The following is a 26,684-nucleotide window of genomic DNA, read 5'->3' on the forward strand; positions in this document are numbered from 1 at the left end:
GACAGAACCAAAATATGTATTTAGTTGGTCTGCCATTTCTTTGTTCCCCATTATAAATTCCCCTGACTGCAAGGGGGCTACGCTTGACTTCACCAATCTTTTTCTCTTCACATATCTATAAAAGCTTTTAGTCAGTTTTTATGTTCCCTGCAAGCTTACACTCATTCTATTTTCCCCTTCTTAATTAATCCCTTTGTCCTCCTTTGTTGAATCCTGAATTGCTCCCAATCCTCAGGATTATTGCTTTTTCTGGCCAATTTATATGTCCTCTCCTTGGATCTTATGCTATCCCTAATTTCCCTTGTTAGCCACGGTTGAGTCACCTTTTTTGTTTTATTTTTATGCCAAATTGGGATGAACAAATTCTGTAGTTCATCCATTCGGTCTTTGAATGTTTGCCATTGCCTATCCACCGTCAACCCTTTGAGTGACATTCCCCAATCAGTCCTACCCAACTCGCGCCTCAGACCATCGTAGTTTCCTTTATTTAAATTTAGGACTCTAGTCTCCGAGTCAACGACTTCATTCTCCATCTTAATGAAGAATTCGATCATATTATGATCGCTCCGACCCAAGGGGCCTCGTACAACAAGATTGCTAATTAATCCTTTCTCGTTACATAATATCCAGTCTAAGATGGCCTGATCTCTGGTTGGTTCCTTGACACATTGGTCCAGGAAACCATCCCGTAAACACTCCAGGAATTCCTCCTCCACAGTATTGTTACTAATTTGGTTAGCCCAATCTATATGTAGATTAAAGTCACCCATGATGACTGCTATGCCCTTATTGCATGCTTCTTTAATTTCCCTTTTAATGCCATCCCCAACCTCCGCCTTACCGTTTGGAGGTCTATATACCACTCCCACTAATGTTTTCTGCCCCTTGGTATTTCTCAATTCTACCCATACAGATTCCTCATCATCAGAGCTAATATCCTTCCTTACAATTGTGTTAATCCCTTCTTTAACCAGTAATGCTACAGTACAGGGGACCCCAACCCTTGTAAGGTAAATTCAATAACATTTGTAGAATTCACCAGACGTCAGCGATCAAACCTCCAGAAATGCATAGAACTGGAGTTGACAATATTACTGCACCAGTACGTGAGGTATTGATGAGCTGCTAACAGCCCCCTACCCACCCTCCAGCACTTTAAACATTAGCAGCTGCAGCACATGGAGGGAGGGTTCCAGGTCTGGGGTCTTCATTAATCACCCCTAATTTGGATGGGATCTGCCAGGGTCTCTGGCCCTACAGCAGCCACCTCGCCCTGTCCAAGCTGCCAACATGGCAGATAGCAGGATCAGGACATCCCTCCCTTGATGGAAAAGGACCCTGGGATGGCAATGAACTGGGAAAACCAACAAATATAAAATTAATTGAAATCACATCCTGCTGACGGGGCTTCAGAATTAGGCACTATCCCACGCGAGGGCAAAAAGAAGGAATGCTGCAGGAGATAAAGCCAATCCTGGAAGATTTGGCTCATCCGGTTTACTGTACATACAATGGCCATTTTGAAAATAAGGACACCTGATGCAAGTCTCTTAGCTGTCCCTAATTAACATGTTTCACTGTATAAAACTGCCCCTCCCTCAAAGCTACAAGAAACAGCAGTGACAAAAGACTTTAAAGAAAAACAAAGCATTGAAACAACATGTAATGTTAACTGTATGAAGCACTGTCCATAAAAACAAAAGAAACATTTCCAAAGAACTAAGGGCTAATGAAAATACTTTCACTAAAAGGAAAAAGCTTGTAACATAGGAATATTTGGAAAGGCCAACTTCTCTGATGGCAGAACATCACACAACTATTGGGGACACCATCAGCAAAAGAACAGAAGCCGAGCAGGGTCTTCTTCTAGATAATGTCAAAGGAAAGTCAGCAGAAAAGTATCTTGAAGGGACAGATATTTCTCTTATTCCCCCTCCCCTACCCCAAGTTGCAAAATTTACACCTTACTCGTGATATGTGGAGTATGAAAACTGATCTTCAGTGAAAACTTTTACAATTTCTATTTTTACATAGTTGTTGTCTTCAGTGAAAACTGGAGCGAAATGTGTGGTGCAGTGGGTTAGCACACTGAGCGTTCACCTCTCTGGGTTCAAATCCAGCCCAGTCTTGATGGTAGCAAAGTCTGCTTTACCTGCTGGCCTATGTGTTTGGGTAATCTCAGCTCAAACTGGATGCAGACACTAGGTGGAAAAGCCCAGCACTGACATCAACTGTGTTGATGAATAAGATTTACCCCAAATAATTAAAAGAAAAATTAAAATTGGTACAGCTACCTTCTCTAGTGCCATCTCTAATCTCGTCAATTTTTCCCTAAAACATTTTTCTTGAGACTTCAGGGCGTCGAGCTCTCCAGCAATTTTGTTTCTTTCTGATACTATGCAAGCAAGTTCCTTAGTCAGGCGAACCTTCTCTTCTTTTAGGAAGCATTTCTCCTACAAAATGTAAAACAGGTTAAACAGCTAAACTTGTTAATGTTAATTTATTTGGAGGGCAGGGGGGGGCAGAGAGGGAGGAGAGGGAAAATTTAATCATATATATTGTTTTAAAGACACGCAGATACTCTTCTCCAAATTCTAGCTCGATTGTTCAAAAACAGCAGTAAGATTTCTTGCGTTAGAATAACCTGTAGGAGTCTACCTACTCCTAGCAAAAAATACTGAACTCGGAGAGGTTCAACAGAAAAGGTTTAATTGTTGAGACTGCATGTTGAACACAAAAATGGCGTCAGAGACTACACCAAGTCCGACTGCCTTTCATCAGTCCACAGCTTCGACTGCTCCTCCCCCGCTCTGGGCTTAACTATGTTGCAGATCGAGTTTCTTAAAGGTGTGATCCTTCTTAAAGGCATGACACCTGATTTATAGTCTACGGACCGAAAAGCGGATTGTGTCCTTTCTGTGACCGGTATGCCACACAGCTCCCCCCAGAATCCGCTAGTAGGGAGTGTACGAACCGGCGTGGCGGCTTGATGGCACGGCCGGAACGGCTCTTGGCGGTTGGTGTCGGGAGCGGGGCGGTCGGACGCGTCGGGCTCTTAGGCGGTCTGCCCCGCGGTGGGGGTTGGTCCACTTAAACGGGTTCGTCGGGCTCTAGGTGCACCAGCTTGAGCCGGTCGACCGACACCTTGTCAGTTCTGTCGCCCACTTCGAGGAGGAAGAACTTGTTCCCCGTCTGGAGTACCTTGTAGGGTCCGTCGTATGGGGGCCGTAGAGGTCCTCGGTGGGCGTCATGGCGCACGAAAACAAATTTGGCCATGTGCAGGCTAGGTGGTACGCGGGTTGCAGGTTCGCCGTGCTGGCCGGTGGGTACCGGAGCGAACTGTTGTGCTCGGTTGGCGAAAGCGCGGCATTGCTAGTCAGCCGACTAGGGGGTCGTGGCGGTGGGCAGGAACTCTCCGGGTACGCGCAGCGGCTGGCCGTACACGAGTTCCGCCGCCGAGGCTTGCAGGTCTAACTTGACCGCGGAGCATAGGCCATGTAGCACCCACGGGAGGCGGTCGATCCAAGCCTCATCCTCGAGGCTGGCGTGGAGGGACGCCTTCATGGACCTGTGGAATCGCTCGCACAGTCCGTTGGCTTGGGGGTGGTAAGCCGTGGTGCGGTGAACGGCCACCCCGAGGTTTCGGGCGATGGCGGCCCACAGATCAGAGGTGAACTGCGGGCCTCTATCCGACGTCATGTCGGAGGGGACGCCGAACCGAGCGACCCAGGTACCGATGAACGCCCTCGCGATGTTGGCGGTGGTGGTGGACGTCAGTGGAATGGCCTCGGGCCAGCGGGTGGTATGGTCCACGATTGTCAGCAGGTGCGTGCGACCTTGTGATGGCGGCAGGGGGCCGACAAGGTCGATGTGGACGTGGTCAAACCTTCTTTCTGGCACGGTGAACTCCTCGAGTGGGGCTTTGACATGCTGGTTGATTTTGGCACGCTGGCAAGCTATGCAGGATCTGGACCAGACGCGCACATCTTTGCGCAGGCCGCGCCAGACAAATCGGTTGGCCACCAGTCTAATGGACGCGCGGGTGCCGGGGTGTGAGAGGCCGTGGACGATGTCGAACACCCGTTTTCGCCAGGACGCCGGGACTACGGGGCGGGGTTGCGCCAAGGAGGTGTCGCATTTGACTGTGACGGCGGACGGGCCGCAGGCGACGTCGGTCAGTCGCAGCCCTGGGAGGGTTATGGGCACGGAGAGCAGATCGGGGTCGGTGCGTTGCTCCGCTGCCAGTTGAGCATAGTCCACTGCCAGGTGGGCGCCGTGGCGGGATAGGCAGTCGGCCACCACGTTGTCTCGACCGGAGACGTGCTGGATGTCCGTGGTGAATTCGGACACCGCGGCGAGCTGGCGTTGTTGCCTGGCTGACCACGGGTCCGCAGATTTTGCCATCGCGAATGTCAGGGGTTTGTGGTCGACAAACGCGGTGAAGGGGCGGCCCTCCAGAAGAAATCTAAAATGGCGGACTGCCAGGTACAGTGCGAGGAGCTCGCGGTCAAAGGCGCTGTATTTGGCCTCCGGGGGGCGCAGTTGGCGGCTGAAAAAGGCCAGCGGTTGCCAGGCCCCGTCGACCCACTATTTGTACATGGCGCCAACCGCGTGGTCGGAGGCGTCCGTGGTGCGGGCCACCCTGGCGTTGGGCTGTGGGTGAGCGAGCATGGTGGCGTCGGTGAGCGCCTTTTTGGTCGAGTCGAAAGCGGTCAACATGTCCGCCGACCACTCGATCGCCATTCTGTCTTTCTAACCCCGGAGGGCTTCGTATAGGGGCCGCATGAGGGAGGCCGCTCCGGGAATGAAGCGGTTGTAAAAGTTGATCATCCCCAAGAACTCCTGGAGGCCTTTGATGGTGGTAGGCCGGGGGAACTGCTGGACGGCTTGCACCTTGGCGGGCAGGGGAATGGCTCCGTCCTGCGTGATGTGGTGGCCGAGGAATTCGATCCTGCTGAGGCCGAATTGGCACTTGGCTGGGCTGATGATGAGCCCGTGCTCACTGAGCCGCTGGAACAGGGTGCGGAGGTGCTCGATGTGTTCCTGCTTGGAGGAACTTGTCTACCTGGATGACATCCTGGTAGCTAAGAGGAACTTCAGGTCCCGGAGGACCGAGTCCATGAGCCGCTGGAAGGCCTGGGCCGCGTTTTTGAGGCCAAAGGGCATTTGGAGGAACTCGAATAGCCCAAAAGGGGTGATTATGGCCGTCTTGGGAACGTCCGTGGGGTGGACTGGCACCTGATGGTAACCGCACACCAAGTCAACTTTGGAGAAGACTGAGCGGCCAGCCAGTCTAGCCGAGAAGTCTTGAATGTGCGGTATAGGGTACCGATCCGGTGTGGTGGCGTCGTTTAGGCGCCGGTAGTCCCCACAGGGGCGCCATCCCCCGTCGGGTTTGGTGACGATGTGGAGTGGGGAGGCCCAGGGGCTGTTGGAGCGGCGGATGATGCCGAGCTGTTCCATTGTGGCGAACTCGGCCCGCGCGATCTCCAGCTTGGCCGGGTCCAGCCTGTGGGCGTGGGCATACACCGGTGGGCCTGTGGTGGGGATGAAGTATTCTACCCCGTGCTTAGCAACTTTCGCGGAGAAGGTCGGGTTGGTGAGGGCTGGGAACTCAGCCAGGAGTGCTGAGTAGTCGTCCGTTGAGCGGGCGCGGCACTGCCACGCCATTTCGGCGGGTTGGGGGGGGGGGGGCCATGGCGCCCGGGATAGGTGACATGGTGTTCATGTCCACGAGGCGGCGCCAAGGCATGTCGACCAACAGGCCGTGGGCGCACAGGAAATCCGCACCGAGGAGCGCGGAGAGCACCTTGGCGGTGATAAACTCCCAGTGGTAGCGGTGGCCTGCGAGGTCGATGGTGACGGTGCGGGTGCCGTACGTCCGGATGTCGGTGCCGTTGGCGGCAGCCAGCGCAGGACCGCGGCCGCCTCGCTGGTTCTCGAGGGCGGACGCGGGGATGATGCTGCGCTGCGCGCCCATGCCGCATAGGGAACGGCGTCCGGAGGCGCTGTCCGTAACGTACAGCAGCGCGCCTGCTTGCCCCACGGCCATCGTGTAGGCCGGTGTGGGGGCAGTTGGAAACGTGCAGGGATGGCTGCAGCGGCGTGCCCGTGCGCCGAACCAGGTATGGAAGTAGCAGTAGCCCTGGGTCGGAGGGCTTGGGGGACGTGGGGGCCTCGTGGTCGAGCTGTGTGGCCGCGCGATAGAGGGTGGAGCGCGCGCCGACGCTGCGGAGGCCAGGTTGGGGGTGACGGCGTGGTTGGAGCCAGCGGACAGGAGCTTATCGGCTTCGTCGGCCAGGGCCTCGAGGTCCGTGAGGCTGGACGCCACGATTGCCGGGCGGATGCTGGGAGGTAGTTGGCGGATAAAGGGCGTGCGGAAGAGGGAGCCAGGCGGTTTCTCGTCGGTCAGAGCAAGCATGTGTGAGAGCAAGTCTGACGGCGTGGAGTCACCGAGGCCCGGGAGGTCGAGGAGGTGGCAGTTGCGCAAAAATTGGGAGGCTGTGAATTTTTTAAGCAGCGTGGTCTTGAGATGTGCGTACTTGCCTTCCTCCAAAGGGTTTTGTAGTGTTGTCCAGACTTTCGTGATTGTGGAGCTGCCCAGGGAGGCGAGGAGGTAGTCGTACATTGTTGCGTCGGCGATGCCGCGGAGTTGGAATTGCGATTCGGCTTGAAGGAACCAGGCGGTGGCTAGGTTCTCCCAGAACGCCGGCAGCTTCACAGAAACTGCGTTTGTGTCAGCCATGGTTACGCTTAGGAGTCGTCCCGAGCGTCGGGGTCACCAATGTAGGAGTCTACGTACTCCTAGCAAAAAAGACTGAACTCGGAGAGGTTCAACAGAAAAGGTTTAATTGTTAAGACTGCATGTTGAACACAAAAATGGCATCAGAGACTACACCAAGTCCGGCTGCCTTTCATCAGTCCACAGCTTCGACTGCTCCTCCCCCGCTCTGGGCTTAACTATGTTGCAGATCGAGTTTCTTAAAGGTGTGATCCTTCTTAAAGGCATGACGCCTGATTTATACTCTACGGACCGAAAAGCGGATTGTGTCCTTTGTGATCAGTACGCCACAAACCAAAATTAAAAAAAGATACACAAGGTACATTGGATGTAAGTAGGAGGAGCACCACCTAAACTCTAGTGCAATGACTCCTCATATATTTCCAGGATTATCCTAATCAGCAATGTAGATGAGCTCCTGGCATTGAAAATGCTAGTGAGATTTGGAGCATTCACCCATTGGCGAGTGGTAAATCTGGAGCAGTTTAAATGGGCAGGCATTGTGGTTTTCTGATTTTGAATTAAGCAAAATTCTTTGGTGGTTCACAATGCGTGCAAGGAGAGCAGTTTACCCAAGCTGTTCAAAATCTTCTGCCGAAAACAAGGCAAATTACAATGCTACAGGACTCCCAGGCTAGCTGTTCAAGGAGAATGCACCAGCAGCGTTCCTCCCAGAAGAGTTCTATCATTCATATCATTACATGCATTCAGCCCAAGCTAATCCTGCCATCTTGTATAGCTACACAATGCATGTACATGTCATCACACCCACTATAGGGTGCATGCAAACACTAGGGCATCACTGTAGGTCATCATGACAATTGGAACGTCTCGCCTCGTCTATTCCTGTTCAAAGAATCATTTTCAATTATATTAAATCTGTGTCCTCTGGTTACCGATTCTCCTGCTAGTGGAAAACAGTTTCTCCTTATTTACTCCATCAAACTCTACATAATTTTGAACACCGCTATTAAATTTTCCCTTAACCTTCTCTGCACCAAGGAGAACAATTCCAGCTTTTCTAAATAACAGAAAATGCTGGAAAAACTCAGCAGGCCAGGCAACATCCGTGGAGAGAAATTAGAGTCAACATTTCGGGTCAAAACCCTTTGTCAAGACTAAAGAGGCTTTTCTAGTCTCTCCACATAATTGGTCCCTCATCCCTGGTATTATTCTAATAAATCTCCTCTGCACCCTTTCCAAGGCCTTGACATCCTTCCTAAAGTGTAGTTCCCAGAATGGGCCACAATACTCCTGCTGAGCCCTAAACCTGTTGCAGGAAATGGCTACCCATAACAAAAAAAGAGAACACATCGGAGGACAATCCTTAACACCCATCCTCCAACCCCAGGTGGGCACAGAACATCTCTGATGCTGCCTGACCTGCCAGGCATCCCTCCATTGGTCCTCTCTTCCTCCATAAAAAATCCCATTGTGCTACTGTGGACATTGGTAAACATGGCAGTGCTACAACAATTGGCACAAAGACTCCTGATCACCTGTATGGAAACATGGAAAACAAAAAAAAAGCACCGGAACAGCCTTAAAAAAAATCCTACCAATCTTCAGAGGGTTGCCCATAAAGTAGTCCCTAGCGATTCTGAACACCACACTATACGTGGGCAGGTGGATAAATCAATGCTGTACTGGCATGAATGCCAACAAACTGTGTGCATGATGTAATGAGATCATCAAAGCCTCATTTCCATACTTTGTTTGGCAAACTGGCAGTTGCTTCGTGGGACACTCAAAAAACCCATCAATAAATTGAAGATGAAGCTACATAGGTGGAGATCTGGCTTAAAATTTCTGCCCCTTTTTCCAATTGGAAAATCTAGGCTACTGTCTCCATTTCAGCCTACCACAATTTTACTTCACACATTGGGAATATAATGAATGTTTTGTTGATATTTCTACAAATGATAATAAATATTTCACAATGTAAGAGCCAAGATGTCCTTTCAGTACTTAGTGTTAATGGCTTGCCATGTTTATAGCTGTGTACTGTATAATCATTGTAGTTACTGTTGAGTTCTCTTAAGGTACTCAATCTAACATTTGGCCATCCAGAAATGCTGAACATTTTCATTATAGAATGTAATTATGAACCTGTATTATAGAACAGTAAACTATTAAAGTGCAATTATAAATAGAAAGGTTATCTTCGATTTAGTACTTAAAGTATAACAACCTGTGGTGTGGTTGAATCAGAACCACTCCTTCTATGGCTGCTATGGAAGTCAGCTAAATTTAACCAAGTTTGACCTTCTGCCAAAAGCAGCTGGTTCGAAAACTTAAAACTCTCGATATGGTATGCAACTATAAAGGTCTGTGGGGGAGGAGCGAAGCATTTCCCCAAATAATCTCAATCACATAACAATTAAAGAATGCAGTGAATTTACATCATACAGTCACTTTTTCTAGCCCACAGCAAGCATTGTTGCACAGCAGAAAAATATATAAAAAGCCAGGGACATCAGCTCTGGGACGTGGACAGTGTACAACTTCCAAATGCTTATCTTGATATGAGTTGTGGGGAACATGTAAAGAAAAGCACAATTGCTACTTCGTACAAAGGTCCAAAGTAGGAAAAATGAGTTGTCCACGAGCCATATGGGTGGGTTGTGGTAGCAGAAATGGGATGGGAAGAGGAGGAAGGGAACAGAGAAGGGGAAAGAATGAAGAGAGAAGGGGAGTAAGATGGAGGGGGGAACGAGTAAAAGAAAAAGTTGCTTGTGATTTATGTTGCTCTGATGTTTTGTACAAAAACAAATTGTGGTCACTTTCACAGCTTCTGAAAATGGTATCCCTGGGGCCTTCCTCCTCCTCAGTAATTTTTCAAACATACACTGGAGTGAAGGACAGGATAGAGCTTACAATAGCAAAGCATGTCAATCATTAAAAAAATTCTCAGAGCTGTAGGTCCAAATGCAAATTGGGATTGCTTGCTTGCCAGCTTGTCAAGTTCCTTCAGCTGTCAATGTCTGCTCCGGCAAGCCCACGAACTCAAGCCTGGGCTGTTTCCCAAAATGCAGTTTTCATAGGCAGATCTGTGTCTCCACTCCCTTCCACCCACCCCACACCCCCCATCTGAAAGCAACTTCTCTGAATGTTAGGAGTGTTTCCCCCCGCCCCCCCCCCTTGTCATTAGATGATGAGGTATCATATTTCTAGACCTGCCTCAGCCATACAAAGAGGCAGCAATGGCGGAGGTGTTGAGGTGATCACTGTGGAGGTGTAGGCTGAAGCTTGGAGCAGGCTTTGTACTTATGGGAATCTGAGACATCAGCAGAGAAACACGAGTGTCAGTCATCCCAAAGGACAGATGACGTTCAATGCGAGTCAGAACTTCAGAATTTGGCATCAACTGGAGCTGAAAATGATTCTACCAAAGATCATCTGCTTGAAGTTGGAGCTGATCGAAACAATAATAAAAGAAACAAGCCAGCAGTGGAAGCATTGTTGACTACAGACAATCAAAATTTGCTGCAGACAAGTACAATTTGGAAAAACTTTTACAGAACTTCTACAGAAGATTATAATACCTACACACTTACAACACTAATTTGAAGGAACAGAGGACTTTTGTTGTGTGTGCATGGGTAAAACTATCAAGAAATACCAGCATTAATAGTACAAGAACTAAAGTGTGGCTTAGAACAAGGTCTTAAGCACAGAGAGGTTGTGGAACAGTACCCGATTAGGAATAGCTCCACATGATGCAAAGGTATTAAAGGAAACATATACCTTGGTATGTCCCCCCACCCCCCACAACCACCCATTAGATGATGAGGTATCATTATTAAGTAGAGGGTGATCAAGTGAAGGGCAACATGTTTCTTGATCAAGATTTTGAATAAGATTTTACGATTAATGAATTACTGCGTACCCTCTCAGAGTTGTCTAAAGTTTCTTCCAGGAACTGTATCTTGCTCTGTAGTGCATCTATCTGTCCCCGCTTGGCTGTGATCTGCTTTTGCATTCCCACGGCAACTTTCATTGCTGTAGGGCACACAATTTAACTTTGCAAATTAAATTAGGGCATTATACATTGATAGCAAGACAGAAAAAGTACAACTATGCAGTGACAAATCCTTATTCCAAACAGACAAAAAATGGGCCATTCTATAACGGAGAACTAGAAGAGTACCAATAAAATTTCATTGCTGTTCAGTAATTATTTTTCTTCGGATTCTTTAAAGCATATGCGAGTTCAACTCTTTCTAAAGACAAAGCCCTGAATTTTTACAGGGGTTATCCTGATTTCCTGCCATAACTTCAGTGGAAAATTGTTGGAACTTTTACAAATGGTGTAAATGGCCCTTTCCAGCCATTTCTCAGAGGGTGCCAGCAATCTCCCTCCGTCTTCTTCTTAGGCGGTACTTCGGAACCGAGGATGACTTGCTTCCACATTAAAAATGAGTTCTCAGGTGACTGATGAGTCCAATGCGGGACCTACAGTCTCTGTCACAGGTGGGGCAGACGGTGGCTGAAGGGGTGGGTGGGTGGGTGGGTGGGGTACCTGGGTTGACATGCGCTCCTTGCGCTTGCTCCCAGCGAAGAGACTCGAGGTGTTCGGCGCCTTCCCGGATGCTTCTCCACTTTGTGTGGTCTTCGGCCAGGGATTCCCAGGTGTCGGTGGGGATGTTGCACTTTTTCCAAGGAGGTTTTATGGGTGTCCCAAAGTATGAAAAGTGGCCCACGTTGTCCAAGGCCTCATCGTGGATTTTGATAATCAGGGGCTGTACTGTGTGGCGGGGGCAGGCTGGTAGAGGACCTTTGTCTTACGGATGTTTAGTGTAAGGCCTATGCTCTCGTAAACTTTGATGAAGGTGCTGACGATGGTTTGGAGTTCGACCTCCGAGTGTGCACAGACGCAAGCATCGTCTGCATACTGTAATTCGATGACAGAGGATGGGACGACCTTGGATCTGGACTGGAGGCAATGTAGGTTGAACAGTTTCCCGTTTGTTCTGTAGATTAGCTCCACTCCATCGGGGAGCTTACGGAGGGTGAGATGGAACATTGCAGCCAGGAAGATCGAGAAGAGCGTTGGTGTGATGACACAGCCTTGCTTGACCCTGGTCCATACGTGAATTGGGTCTGTGGTGGAACCGTTGATCAGGATCACGGCTTGCATGTTGTCGTGAAGCAGATGAAGGATGATGACAAACTTTTGAGGGCAGCCGAATTTGAGGAGGACGCTCCATAATCCTTCACGGTTGACTGTGTCGAAGGCCTTTGTGGTCAAAGAAGGCCATGTACAGCGGTTGGCGTTGTTCCCTGCATTTCTATTGTAATTGACGTGCAGTGAAGATCATGTCCATTGTGCCCCTTAGTGGGCGGAATCCACATTGCGACTCTGGTAGGAGCTTTTCAGCCACTGGGAGAAGGCGGTCGAGGAGGATTTTTGCGATGACTTTCCCTGTGGCAGACAGCAGGGAGACTCCTCTGTAATTACTGCAATCGGACTTGTCACCTTTCTTGAAGATGGTCACAATTACAGCGTCTGAGATCCCCTGGCATGCTCTCCTCCTTCCAGATAAGAGAAATTAGTTCATGAATTCGCGCCAGTAGTGCTTCTCCGCTATGCTTTAGTGCCTCGGCAGGGATTCCATCTGCTCCTGAGACCTTGTTCTTCAGTTGTCGGATGGCATTTTCAACCTCATGCCAGGCTGGGGTTGTGCTGAGGTGGTGGCAGGTAGGATGTTGCGGGATGGAGTTGAGGATACTCGTGTCGAAGACAGAATCTCAGTTAAGGGTATCTTCGAAGTGCTCCTTCCAGCGGGCACTGACTGCCTCCCTGTCCTTGATGAGTACCTCTCCGTTCTTGGCCCGCAGTGGGGTAGGGCCTTGGGTGCTTGGGCCGTAGGTGGTCTTGAATGTGCTAAAGAATCCATGCATGTCGTGTAAATGGCCCTTTCCAGCCATTTCTCAGAGGGTGCCAGCAATCTCCCACCAAAGGTATGGCAGGAGATCGGGAAAACCCACCCTGCCCTCTCTCCATATAAATTCAGGGCTATAGATTATGGTAGGATCAAATGTAAAAAAAAATGCCACTTTAGAAAATTTGAAATAAAACCAGAAAACACCAGAACTGCAGAGCATATCAGTCAGCATCTGAAAGGGAAAGATAGGATAGTGACCCTTCATCTGAAATATGCCAGATACAAACTGACCTATATGAATGCCAGCATTTTCTGTAATTCATCACAGTTCCCACTGATGTTTTCCCTACTCAGCAAGACACAAAAGGATTGTTATTACATCGCTGTATTGTAGGATATTCCAAGGGTACTGGAAGCACAAAGGGATGTAGAAAAACCCTCTGACCACACTCCAGCAGATCAATAGGTCTCTTCCGGTTACTACAACTTTTATTAGTTTTACGGGATGATAAAATAATTAAAAGGTTCAGTATTTTCAGGATATTATAATAGTTTTGCTTGTTTGGTTAATTGTGCATATCTGAAGGAAAATTATTTGAATATACATGTAGTTCAACAGTTATCAAAGGCCCAAATATTATATTCAAATTTTTTTTTTTTTTTTTTTAATCACTGCAGTATATCCACTATACAAATAAATATAATTTTCAGGAATAAACCTAGAATGAAGTAGCTTGTATATACTATAGTAAATATGGACTAATGATTGGTACCATGGGTATCTGCTCCTTCGAGGACTTTCATTGCCTCTTTGGTTTGATCAAGATCATTTTGGGTTGATTTCAGTTGAGTTTTAAGTTTGTTTGTAGCCCATTCATATTCTTCAGTTTTACAAGCGTAGCACCTCTGCAAATTATTATACTCCTCTACAACCAAAACAAAAAAAGAACTAAATCATAAACACATACAAATAAATAACACTTGAACTTGAAGTATTCAACAGTCCTTATTTGATGTATTTCACATTTATACAACAAAGCAGAGTTTTTCTCCATAGAAGCATCTGATGCCACCTGCTCCACACATCTTTTAATATTTCTCTTCCATAAGCTACCCGATTCTCTAGTAAAGCAATCTATGGATTCTGCATTATCAACCGTTTGCCGCAGAGAATTCCACATTCTAACTATTCTGCATTTAAAAATATTTTTTCTAACCTCCCCTTTAATTTTTTTGATTAGCTTAATTTATGCCTTCATTACCATCTCGCCAACCAGTGGAAGCAAGTAATCACTATTTACCCCATCATAACCCTTCATAATCTTAAACACCTGTATCGGGTCATGCCTTAACCACACCTGTAATGAAAAAGCCCCAAATTCTCAAATCTCAACTATGCTGTACCATTCCCATTGTTTTTATATAATTTCTTTAATGGGGTGCCCAGAACTGCATAAAATACTCCAACATGTGATGCAACTGTTACCTAATTAAGGTCTTCTACAAGTTCAACAATAACATCCTACTTTTGTAGTTTACTTGCCCTTTTTATAGCCGCATTTCCTTGCACTGCCACCTTCAACAATCTGTTTATCTGTTCATTAAGATCCCTCTGTGCCTTCAAGATGTATTTCTTTTCCGTTTTTTCAAGTGCTTCGTAATTTCAGACATGATTGGTACCATGGGTATCTGCTCCTTCGAGGACTTTCATTGCCTCGAATACAATTTTTTCATCCCCCTTCCCCATACGCTGTGCAACAGGCTCCTGCACCTGTTTGCACCAGGCGTAAACATTTTCAGGGTAATTAATGCGCAGTAGGTGGGCAATTAGCCCAACTGTTCGGCAGCACCTTGATTTGAATGGGTAGGTGAAACATGCAGCGAAGCCAATGCGCAGTTGGAACTTGACCGATTGCAAGTTCAGGATGTAGCGCATGCACAAGCCCGAACGTGCAGTCAATTTCAAAAGCGGTATGACTGTGCACTCTGAGATCGCCATCATACCGATGGTGAATTCTGGGCCGTTATTTAGTATCTCTGCCATTCCCTCATTCTCCAGAACAAGATTACCTACTTCATCTCTTAGTGGTCCTAACCCTACCTGGACTATCCTATTATTACGAATATGCCAATAGAAAGCCTTATTATTCCATATGGTTTGTTTCGCAATTTTCTCTCATAGCCTTTTTAATCTCCATTTTATAGTTTTCCTACGTTCTTTATTGCCCTGGCTTTATTTTTTATTACTTGTCCATTGAGCTGCAAATGCTTCTTTAGTGTTTCAAATTTGCTCTTATCTCCCTATTCATTCATGGAAGCCATATTTCGATCCATTTCCTTTACTGGAATATACTTAATTTGTACCTTTTCCAGCTCCTGTTTAAAATTTCCCAATTCTGATCATTGGTCTATTTGCAAATTTCCCCTTCCATCTATCCTTTAAAAAAGGTCCCTTATTATCTCACTTTATGATGTTCTTTTCCAGTTCTTTTCTGTTCTTACATTGACCCTAACCAAATTGTGGTCATTGTTTCACAAATGTTTCCCAACTTTTAGGTTGCCTACTTGCTCTGCTCATTACCCAGAACCAGGTCCAAGTCAAGTACCACCAGCTTCTTTGGATTTGAAACTTTTCTTTTTATTGCCATCTTGATTTCTTTTCTTGCTATTTTGACCTGCTTATGGGTACGGTAGCATAGTGGCTATGTTACTGAACTAGTGAATCCAGAGACTAATGAGCCAGACACACGAGTTCAAATTCCACCACGGCATCTGGGGAATTTAAATTCAGTTGATTAAATAAATCTGGAATAAAAAGCTAGTATCAGTAATGGTGATCATGAAACTACCAGATTGTCGTTAAAACCCATCTGGTTCACTAATGTCCTTTAGGGAAGGAAAACTGCCATCCTTACCTGGTCTGGGCTGTATATAACTCGAGACCCACAGCAATGTGGTTGACTCTTAACTGCAAGCCACTCACAGTTGCATCAAACCGCAAGAATAAAAAAACCGGACGAACCACCCAGCATCGACTTAGGCATCAGACACGACAAAGGCAAACACAGCCCAGTCAACCCTGCAACGTCCTCCTCACCAACATTTGAGGCCTTGGACCAAAACTGGGAGAGCTGTCCCACAGACTAGTCAAGCAACAGCCTGACAGTCATACTCACAGAATCATACCTTTCAGCCAACATCCCAGACTCCTCCATCACCATCCCTGGGTATGTACTGCTCCACCAGAGGTGGCAGCACAGTGATATACAGTCAGGAAGGAGTGGCCCTGGGAGTCCTCAACATTGACTCCAGACTCTACCATTACCATCAATCCAGGGGACCAACCCTGGTTCATGCCAGGAGCAGCACTAGGTGTACCTAAAAATGAAGTGCCAACCTGGTGAAGCTACAACACAGGACTACATGCATGCTAAACAGCAGAAGCAGCATGCTATTAGACAGAACTAAGCAATCCCACAACCAACGGAACAGATCAAAGCTCCGCAGTCCAACCACAACCAGTCGTGAATGGTGGTGGACAATTAAACAACTAACGGGAGGAGAAGACTCCATGACCATCACGTGAGTGCAAAAGACAAGGCTGAAGCGTTTGCAACCATCTTCAGCCAGAAGTGCCCAGTGGATGATCCATTTCGGCCTCCTCCTGAGGTCCCCACCATCACAGAAGCCAGTCTTCAGCCAATTCGATTCACTCCACGCGATATCAAGAAACAGCTGAGCGCACTGGATACAGCAAAGGCTATGGGTGCCGACAACATCCGGGCTGTCATGCTGAAGACTTGTGCTCCAGAACTAGCCGCGCCTCTAGCCAAGCTGTTCCAGTACAGCTACAACACTGGCATCTACCCGACAAAGTGAAAAACTGCCCAGGTATGTCCTGTCCACAAAAAGCAGGACAAATCCAATCCAGCCAATTACCGCCCCATCGGTCTACTCTCAATCATCATCAAAGTGATGGAAAGTGTCGTCGACAGTGCTATCTTACCAATAACCAATAAGATTCTGAGGGGGATTGACAGGTTAGATGTGGAGAGGTTATTTCCCCTGGCTGGAGAGTCTAGAACTAGGGGGCATAGTCTCAGGATAAGGGGTCGGCCATTTAAAACTGAGATGAGAAGGAATTTCTTCACTCAGAGGGTTGTGAATCTTTGGAATTCTCTGCCCCAAAGGGCTGTGGATTATATAAAAGGCTGAAATAGATAGATTTTTGGATTCATGGGGAATCAAGGGATATGGGGATCGGGCAGGAAAGTGGGGTTGAGGTTGAAGATCAGCCATGATTTTATTGAATGGTGGAGCAGGCTCGAGGGGCCGAATGGCCTACTCCTGCTCCTAATTCTTATGTTATTAGCAATAACCTGCTCACTGATGTCCAGTTTGGGTTTCACCAGGACCACTCAGCTCCAGACCTCATTACAGCTGTGGCCCAAACATGGACAAAAGAGCTGAATTCCATAAGTGAGGCGAGAGTGACTGCTCTTGACATCAAAGCAGCATTTGACCGTGTAGCATCAAGGAGCTCTAGTAAAATTGAAGTCAATGGAAATCAGGGGCAAAAATCTCCACTGGCTGGAGTGATACCTAGCACAAAGAAAAATGGTTGTTCTTGTTGGAGGCTAATCATCTCAGCCCCAGGACATTGCTGCAGGAGTTCCTCAGGCAATGCCCTAGGCCCAACCATCTTCAGCTGCTTCTTCAATGACCTTCCCCACTTCTGACCTTATGTTGAAAGGATGTTCATTGATGACTGCACAGTGCTCAGTGCCATTCGCAACTTCAGAGATAATGAAACCATCTGTCCCCTCATGCAGCAAGACCTGGAGAACATTCAGGCTTGGACTGGTAAGTGGTAAAACATTCGTGCCTCACAAGTGCCAGGCAATGACTATCTCCAACAAGAGAGAGTCAAACCACTCCCCCTCGACATTCAATGACATTACCATTGCCGAATCCCCCACCATCAACATCCTGGGGGTCACCATTGACCAGAAACTTAACTGGACCAGCCACATAAATATTGTGGCTACAAGAGCAGGTTAGAGGCTAGGTATTCTGTGGCAAGTGTCTCACCTCTGGACTCTCCAAACCCTTTCCACCATCTACAAGGCACAAGTAAGGAGTGTGATGGAATACTCCCCACTTGCCTGAATGAGTGTAGCTCCAACAACACTCAAGAAGCTCGACACCATCCAGGACAAAGCAGCCCGTTTGATTGGCACTCCATCCACCACCTTAAACATTCACTCGGTCCACCACAGGTGAACTGTGGCTGCAGTGTGTACCATCTACAAGATGCACTGCAGCAACTCGCTACCGCTTCTCAGACAACATTTCTGAAACCTGCGACCTCTATCCCCTAGAAGGACAAGGTCAGCAGGCGAATGGGAACACCATCACGTCCAAGTCACACACCACCCTGACTTAGAAGTATATCGCCGTTCCTTTGTTGTCGCTGGGTCAAAATCCTGGAACTCCCTACCTAACAGCACTGTGGGAGTACCTACACCACACGGACTGCAGCGTTTCAAGAAAGCGGCTCACCACCACCTTCTCAAAGGCAATTAGAGATGGGCAATAAATGCTGGCCTTGCCAGCGACGCCCGCAACCCATGAATGAATAAAAACCCTTTCAATATTTCTACCTCATTACCTAGACACCTAAATCTCACTTTCCTTTCCAAGATGCTGACTCTCCTCTCTCACTTTTTCCCTCTTACACCTCCTCCTCCATTCATATTAGTTTTAACTCTCATCCACAACTCCAGTTAACCTCAGTGCAAGAATACTAGTCTCGGCACGGTTCAGGTATAGGCTATCCTATCGACCCATCTCACTCCTACCCCAAAAGTGATCTAAGTACCCCAGGATTGGTGAACTTTTAGCTCACACACCATGTCTGTAGCCATGCATTCACCTCTCTAATCTGGCTAACATGTAGCACTGGTTGTAATCTTGAGGTTACCGATGACATTGTGCTTCTTAGTCTATTTTCCAACTCCCGGAATTATTTTTGACAATCCTGAATCCTATTCTTGCTGATGTTGTTTGTGTTGATATGAACCATGGTTTCCAGATGATTCACCACCTTCTGGACCTGTTTTGTAATGTCCTTTACCCTGGCATCTGGGAGACAGCACAGCATTCAGGACTCACAATTAGTTACAGAAGTGATAGTTTACTGTACTCACTATTGAATCTCCCACTGCAGGTGCAATCCTGCATTAACTCTCCCTCCTTGGGCAACCATTGATTCTACGCAGCTCACAGCTGTTCTTCCCACTGCAGGTGCAATCCTGCATTAACTCTCCCTCCTTGGGCAACCACTGATTCTACGCAGCTCACAGCTGTTCTTCCCACTGCAGGTGCAATCCTGCATTAACTCTCCCTCCTTGGGCAACCACTGATTCTACGCAGCTCACAGCTGTTCTTCCCACTGCAGGTGCAATCCTGCATTAACTCTCCCTCCTTGGGCAACCATTGATTCTACGCAGCTCACAGCTGTTCTTCCCACTGCAGGTGCAATCCTGCATTAACTCTCCCTCCTTGGGCAACCACTGATTCTACGCAGCTCACAGCTGTTCTTCCCAGAGTTATAATTCTTGAAACAGTGTTCATTATTGAAAACGTATTTGCCATGACAGGGCACTCATTGGGCATTTGTACCTTTCTTCTCTTTCCACCTTATTGGGTAGTCACCCACCTCCAATCCTTACCCTCTATCTCTCTGCCTGTAGGGTGACTACTTCTTGAAACATGTGTTCCAGAAACCTCTCTCCTCCCATCTAGGGCAGGGTAACTCCTGCTGTTCCTCAGGCTCAATAACTTGAAGCTTGAGCGAATTCAGCAGGACACACTTCCCACAAAGTATGTTTGCCTCGACGCTCAAATCAACGCTCATATCCAGCAAGATTTGCAGAACGCAGGCCACAGCTGCCACTCTAACCTTTTAAAACTTTTATCTGACTTATGCTACACAATCTGAAGATATTTAAGGAGGTGGTCCAATCACTTTAAATATCATAAAAATCCAGTCCATCAATTCTCCAGCATACTTTACTTTGACAAATACACAACAGTTAATATAACATGCAATTTATGTTCCATTTATTATAGCATTGGAACATGGAATCATTGGAGCAGATGGAATCCCCGTCAAGGTGCTAAAACATGGCGGAGAAGCACAATTGGCGCGAATACATGAACTCATTTCTCTTATTTGGAAGGAGGAGAGCATGCCAGGGGATCTCAGAGATGCCGTAATTGTGACCATCTTCAAGAAAGGTGACAAGTCCGATTGCAGTAATTACAGAGGAGTCTTCCTGCTGTCTGCCACAGGGAAAGTCATCGCAAGAATCCTCCTCAATCGCCTTCTCCCAGTGGCTAAAGAGCTCCTCCCAGAGTCACAATGGGCACAATGGACATGATCTTCACCGCACGTCAACTACAAGAGAAATGCAGGGAACAGCGTCAACCGCTGTACATGACCTTCTTTGACCTCACAAAGGCCTTCGACACAGTCAACCGTGAGGGATTATGGAGTGTCCTCCTCAAATTCGGCTGCCCTCAAAAGTTTGTCACCATCCTTCGTCTGCTTCACGACAACATGCAAGCCGTGACCCTGACTAATGAATCCACCACAGACCCAATTCACGTACGGACCGGGGTCAAGCAAGGCTGTGTCATCGCACCAACACTCTTCTCGATCTTCCTGGCTGCAATGTTCCATCTCACCCTCAGTAAGCTCCCCGCTGGACTGGAGCTAATCTACAGAACAAACGGGAAACTGTTCAACCTCCATCGCCTCCAGTCTAGATCCAAGGTCGTCCCATCCTCTGTCATAGAATTACAGTATGCAGACGACGCTTGCGTCTGCGCACACTCTGAGACCGAACTACAAACCATCGTCAATACCTTCACCGAAGCGTATGAGAGCATGGGCCTTACACTAAATATCTGTAAGACAAAGGTCCTCTACCAACCTGCCCCCGCCACACAGTACAGCCCCTGATTATCAAAATCCACGGCGAGGCCTTGGACAACGTGGACCACTTTCCATACCTCGGGAGCCTACCGTCAACAAGGACATCGATGACGAAGTCCAACACCGCCTTCAGTGTGACAGTGCAGCCTTCGGTCACCTGAGGAAGAGAGTGTTTGAAGACCAGGACCTCAAACCCAGCACCAAGCTCATGGTTTACAGAGCAGTAGTGATACCCGCCCTCCTGTATGCTTCAGAGACATGGACCATGTACAGAAGGCACCTCAAAGCACTGGAGAGGTACCACCAATGCTGCCTCCGCAAGATTCTGCAAATCCATTGGCAGGATAGGCACACCAACGTCAGTGTTCTCGCTCAGGCCAACCTCCCCAGCGTCGAAGCTTTGACCACGCTCGATCAGCTCCGATGGACGGGTCACGTTGTCCGCATGCCCGATACGAGACTCCCAAAACAAGCGCTTTATTCGGAGCTCCAACACGGCAAGAGAGCCCCAGGTGGACAGAGGAAACACTTCAAGGACACCCTCAAAGCCTCCTTGAAAAAGTGCAACATCCCCACCGGCAACTGGGAATCCCCGGCCCAAGACCACACAAAGTGGAGGAGAAGCAGCCAGGAAGGCGCCGAACACCTCGAGTCTCTTCGCCGGGAGCAAGCAGAAGCCAAGTGCAGGCAGCACAAGGAGCGCACATCAACCCAAGCACCCCACCTACCCACCCCTTCAACCACCATCTGCCCCACCTGTGACAGAGACTGTAGGTCCCGTATTGGACTCATCAATCACCTGAGAACTCATTTTTAGTGTGGAAGCAAGTCATCCTCGGTTCCAAGGGACTGCCTAAAAAGAGAATAGCATTGGTTTACATTTTCAAGTCAATCACCAACAGAACTACCTTTCAGTGAGATACTGATGGGACTTCAGACATCATCAACTGCCTTGCAGTCACACATATTAAACTCATATTTATATGCACACAGTGTACGTACACTTTAAAAGGGGGGGGGGGGGGGAAGAAAGAGTTTAATTTATGGCATTACCAGGAAAACATGAGAAGCCCAATCAAGATACAGAAGCCTTGAATTTGCCTTGTTGGCAGACTGTCCTCATACCTTTCAGTTCACCCATTTGGTTCTGGATGAGACTTAATTCATTTCTAAGTACTTCCTTTTCCTGTAGCAAGTCTCTCAATTCAGACATTTGTTCAGTTGCAGAATTTATCAGCTTAATTTTCTCCCTTTCCAGCTCACTGAGGTGTCCCTGTAGCTTTTGCATTTGAGCATCTTTGTGTTCCAATTCAGTCTAATAGAAAAGACAGTTATTAACAAATTGGATTAATGCAAGATGACAACCATCACCAAACCTATACAAGTGTACATGTATGAACACACCTCCACCTACAACCCATTATAAAAATGATATGTCAGCATATTTTTGTCATATACTTCCAGTAACTCACTACTTTTATCACCTTTGTTTACGAGCAAATTTATGCGAAACAAAGCAAATTTCCTGCAGCCGACTCAAATGCAGATTTCTTCCACTCCTGCTCAGATGAAAGCTATCACAACAATAACAGGTATGTTTCTCTGATATTTTACAATTATTACTCATACCTTTATTATTTTATATATTATTATTTCTCACTTTCCATCCTCTAGCTCTTCCATGATTTTTGCTGCCTGCTTGCTGTTATATTACCTCAGTCTCTCCAGACTCCCCACCATTGTACTCCTGCCTCCAGTCATTGCCCACACTTGGCTCCATTCCTTCAACATTTGAAGATCACCTTCCTTCTCTGTTGCCTTGGTCCCAGTCCATATCTCTTACTTCCTGTCATCCCTCACCACTTCCCAACCCAGCTAAACGAAGCTGCAAAGGATGAAAATATTCTTTCAAAACTCATCATCTTCAACTCCACCTCTCGCTTCTCCCTTGTTGATTTCATTGGCTTTCTCTCTGCTCCTCCATTGGTCGCTCAGTTCAGATTGCACCCACTTTGTCTCTTTATATCCCAATTGCCATAGCAAGTTCAATATATTTTCTTCCCCTTTATCCCTTACCACGCTCTGCAAACCACCCAACTGCACTATCATTCTTTCCTTGTTTCCATTTATTTATTTCCGCTCCATCTATCCCTCTCCATTTCTTTATTTCTATCCACTTGCCTACCTTGACATTTCCCCCCATTTATTTCTAGCCAACTTCATCGCTCTCCATTTAATTTTTGCCAAGTCCATTTTGTGCCAATTATTTTAAACTGCAATTTTTACCTTTCTCGTTGCTACATTGCTCCCAGCCACTCTTCCACGGTCTACTAAGTCTCCAGTATCTACTGCCCACTTCCGAACTGTTCATTTCACCCAACCAGCCACGGGTTCTCAAATGCCCAACATCCAGACTACTAACGCTCTTAACATACCACTTGCTATTTTCCACCTGCTTCAATTACTCAATGCTCTCCATATCTACCACTCTCCTTCCAAATACCAACTAATCCCTCCCTAAGTATTCAATTCCCCAATTACTAACCCATTTATTTTTGACCGCAAACATTGCTTATAAAACATCATTTGTTTTTGACTACCACACAGTCTTGTTCAGCCAGGCAAGTGGGATTTTCTAGACTGTGGACGACTCTTTACTTGGCAGTGCTACTCTATGACTACTACCAACAAAGGGGTATTCAGCAAAGTGAGCTAACCATGTCAATTCTTCCATCTCAACCTTACTGGAAAACCCCAATATGGGAAAAGGCACTCAATCTAGCAACACTGACAAAAACAAATTAACCTCATTCATGGCATGCCATTCTCTCGGGGGTGAGCATTTGAATTTATCTGTAAATTCTATATCTATATATATATCTATTTCTACACCATCTTTCTGAAAGGAAGGTCACTGCAATAGATACCAAGCACCTTCATGGTGCCAAAGCTATTCAGATGTACAAACACTCCTCCTTTTCTAACATCAAAGGTAAATCATTGGCTCGGACACACAGCTACAAAAAATTATTGGGTAGTTTTAAGAAACTATCACCTTAAAAAATAACACTTTACCATTCGCTACCTTTCACTGTTCATGTTAATTTGTGTCCGTAGAATCATACAGCAGACAAGGAGGCCATTCAACCAATTGTGCCTGCACTGGCTCTTTGAAAGATCCATCCAATTAGTCCACTGCCCTGCTCTTTCCCCATAGCCCTGCAAACGTTTCCCCTTCAAGTATTTATCCAATTCCCTTTTGAAAGTTATTATTGAATCTGCTTCCACCACTATTTCAATCAGCGCATTCTAGATCATAACTCGCTGCCAATGTTCCCTCTAATTCTTTTTTGTACTGAGCGGGCCCCACAAACTCCTTTGAGCGCAACCTTTTCGTCCGTGAGCAAATTTTACAACAACAACTTTTACAACAACCACTTAAAAGACACTAATGCCATATTGCCACCCCACCTTCTCAAATCATGAGACAATCAGACAAGGTTCTATACAAGTTTAACATAACTTCTCCACTTTTGAAATGAACTCCAGTGCTTTATTTGCAGTTTTATGGCTTTTTAATGATTTGTGAATCTATACCCCCAGAACCCTTTGCACCTCTACCCTATTTAGACTCTTATTTTCCAAGGAGTAGGTCGCCTCCTTTTTCCTCCTACCAAAATGCACCACCTCACACTTATCTATATTGAAATTCATTTGTTATTGACATGCCCATTCTGCAAGTTTGTTTATGGTAGAATTAATTAAAAGCTTTCAGTTCGTCATGTACAAACTCTATTTAAAAAAAATACTTGTCAGAAATGACTGGGATATAAAAGAACTGCATAATAATGCATTTACACTTCAAAAACGTCACTCAGTTACATGGTTATGTATCGACAAACAATCCAAAAGCCCAAGGTGAGCTGAAAAAGGCATATCTATTCGTGCAATTTATATTAATTTTAAAGTTTTCAACGTTTTAGCCCATCCCTCATGTCACAAGCAGCAGGAGCAGCAGCTTTCCCATGGCGCTGACGTGCTGTAGGTCCACATAAGTAATTAGAATATTAATCACCATGTAACCAGACAACCAACAAATATAAAGTGCTGCAGTTCTTCAATTCACAGTATTAAAAAGAATTGAACAAAAGCAGGTATCTGTATTTCCAACTTCAATCACTTCCATTAATAAACGTTGTCTTCTTGAGCCAGCACACCCCCCATGTGACATGTCAGAAATGCAGCACTTATTCACAAGTGCAGAAAAACACTTACACAATTTGCATCTGAATTAAAAACAAAAAGCAGGAAAAACTATGATTTAACATAAATATTCATCTTTCTTCCAAGGCAGGAGAACCAATCAGACTGACTTGGAAATGTTTACTAACATGGTGACGTAAAGATGTTAATTTACAAATTTCACTTCTAATGTTTTTCTCTCAAACATTCTCCACAATATTAATCCCTGCTCTTATCACAAAAAGTGTTGAATTATTTTAGGTACTTCGCAATTAAATAGTGGGAAACAAACTTCATTGTACTCTCAATTTTTAATCTCCTATTTCAAACATTTATACCAAATTGAAATTGTACATTATCAGTTTAATCAAAGTATTTTCTGTGTCATTCTCAATAAACAAATAGTGGTTTCTTCCAAGGTAGCTTCTGGCAATTTTTCTACATCATTACATAACTCTTGTTACTATTAACACTCCACTAAACGTTTAAGAAGAAATCTATATTTACGTTATTCCTGGGACTTGTTTGGACTATAGAACGACAGACAAAATAAAATGGTTTGTGTTTTTCCCCTTTTTTGGTTCTCTTCCTAAACGTCTTAATGATATTTTTTTTTTAAGTCAACAAAAAGTAATATGCAACCCCTACAAATCCTCCCCTGCCCGCCCCCTCCTCAACAGCATGGTTGCCTGTTTGTGTAAAGCTACTCACTTCAGTCAACCATTCAAAAGCAAATATTGAGAGATTTTAATTTTAACACGTTTTAAGTGATTCAGGGCCTCTTTAAAACGTTTGGACTTCAAGACCTGGTTGAAATTTGTTTAGATGAGGGGAAAATTGATTTTTGCTTGTTTCTTAGAAAATCATATACAAAATTAGGGGGGAAAAGTGTTAACTCATTTTTTGTGAAAAGTTCCCTCCCCCCGCACCCCCCGTCCCTCCCTCACTCCCCCCCCTGTCCCTCCCTCCCACCGTCCCTCCCTCCCTCCCTCCCTCTCCCCCCCCGTCCCTCCCTCCTCCCCCGTCCCTCCCTCGTCCCTCCCTCCCCCTCCCCCGTCCCTCCCTCCCCCCCCGTCCCTCTCCCCCCCCCACGCCCTCCCTCCCTCTCCCCCCCGTCCCTCCCTCCCTCCCCCCCCGCCCTCCCTCTCCCCCCCCTCCCTCTCTCCCTCCCCCCGTCCCCTCCCTCCCCCACCGTCCCTCCCCCTCCCTCCCCCCAGTCCCTCCCCCCAGTCCCTCCCTCCCTCCCCCCAGTCCCTCCCTCCCCCGTCCCTCCCCTCCCTGTCCCCTCCCTCCCTCCCCGTCCCCCCCCCCGCCGTCCCTCCCTCCTGTCCCTCCCCTCCCCCCGTCCCCCGTCCCTACTCCCCGTCCCCTCCCTCCCTCTCCCCGTCCCTACCCCCCCCTCCCCGTACCTCCCTCCCTCCTCTCCCTCCCCCCTCCCCCCGTCAACTCCCTCTCCCCCCTCCCTCCCTCCCCCCTCCCTCTCCCCCCCTCTCGTCCCTCCCTCTCCCCCCTCCCCCGGCCCCGTCCCTCCCTCCCTCCCCGTACCCTCCCTCTCCCCCCTCCCCGTACCTCCCTCTCCCCCCCTCCCCGTACCTCCCTCTCCCCCCTCCCCGTACCTCCCTCCCCTCTCCCCGTCCCTCCCTCCCCGCCTCCCCCCCGTCCCTCCCTCCTCCCCGTCCCTCCCTCCCCTCCACCCCCCCGTCCCTCCCTCCCTCCACCCCCCCGTCCCTCCCCTCCCTCCACCCCCCCGTCCCCCTCCCTCCCTCCCCCC

The 26,684-nt window shown here is 47.2% G+C and overlaps 1 protein-coding gene across 4 annotated transcripts in view; it reads right to left on the reverse strand.

The window, feature by feature from the left end:
- LOC147123048 (coiled-coil domain-containing protein 158-like) overlaps nt 1-26,684 on the reverse strand; it is a 249,213-nt gene that overhangs the window by 94,569 nt on the left and 127,960 nt on the right. For all 4 annotated transcript variants that reach the window (XM_085964352.1, XM_085964360.1, XM_085964379.1 and 1 more), the window contains 4 exons: nt 21,797-21,986; nt 13,443-13,595; nt 10,671-10,783; nt 2,295-2,453 (listed from right to left, as the gene is read on the reverse strand). In XM_085964352.1, coding sequence (XP_085820478.1) covers nt 2,295-2,453; nt 10,671-10,783; nt 13,443-13,595; nt 21,797-21,986 — 615 coding nt within the window. The remainder of the gene's footprint in view (nt 1-2,294; nt 2,454-10,670; nt 10,784-13,442; nt 13,596-21,796; nt 21,987-26,684) is intronic.

This window comes from Somniosus microcephalus, chromosome 2 (genome assembly GCF_052327205.1).
Source record: "Somniosus microcephalus isolate GS21.2 chromosome 2, FLI_Smic_1.0, whole genome shotgun sequence".
NCBI classification, from domain to species: domain Eukaryota; kingdom Metazoa; phylum Chordata; class Chondrichthyes; order Squaliformes; family Somniosidae; genus Somniosus; species Somniosus microcephalus.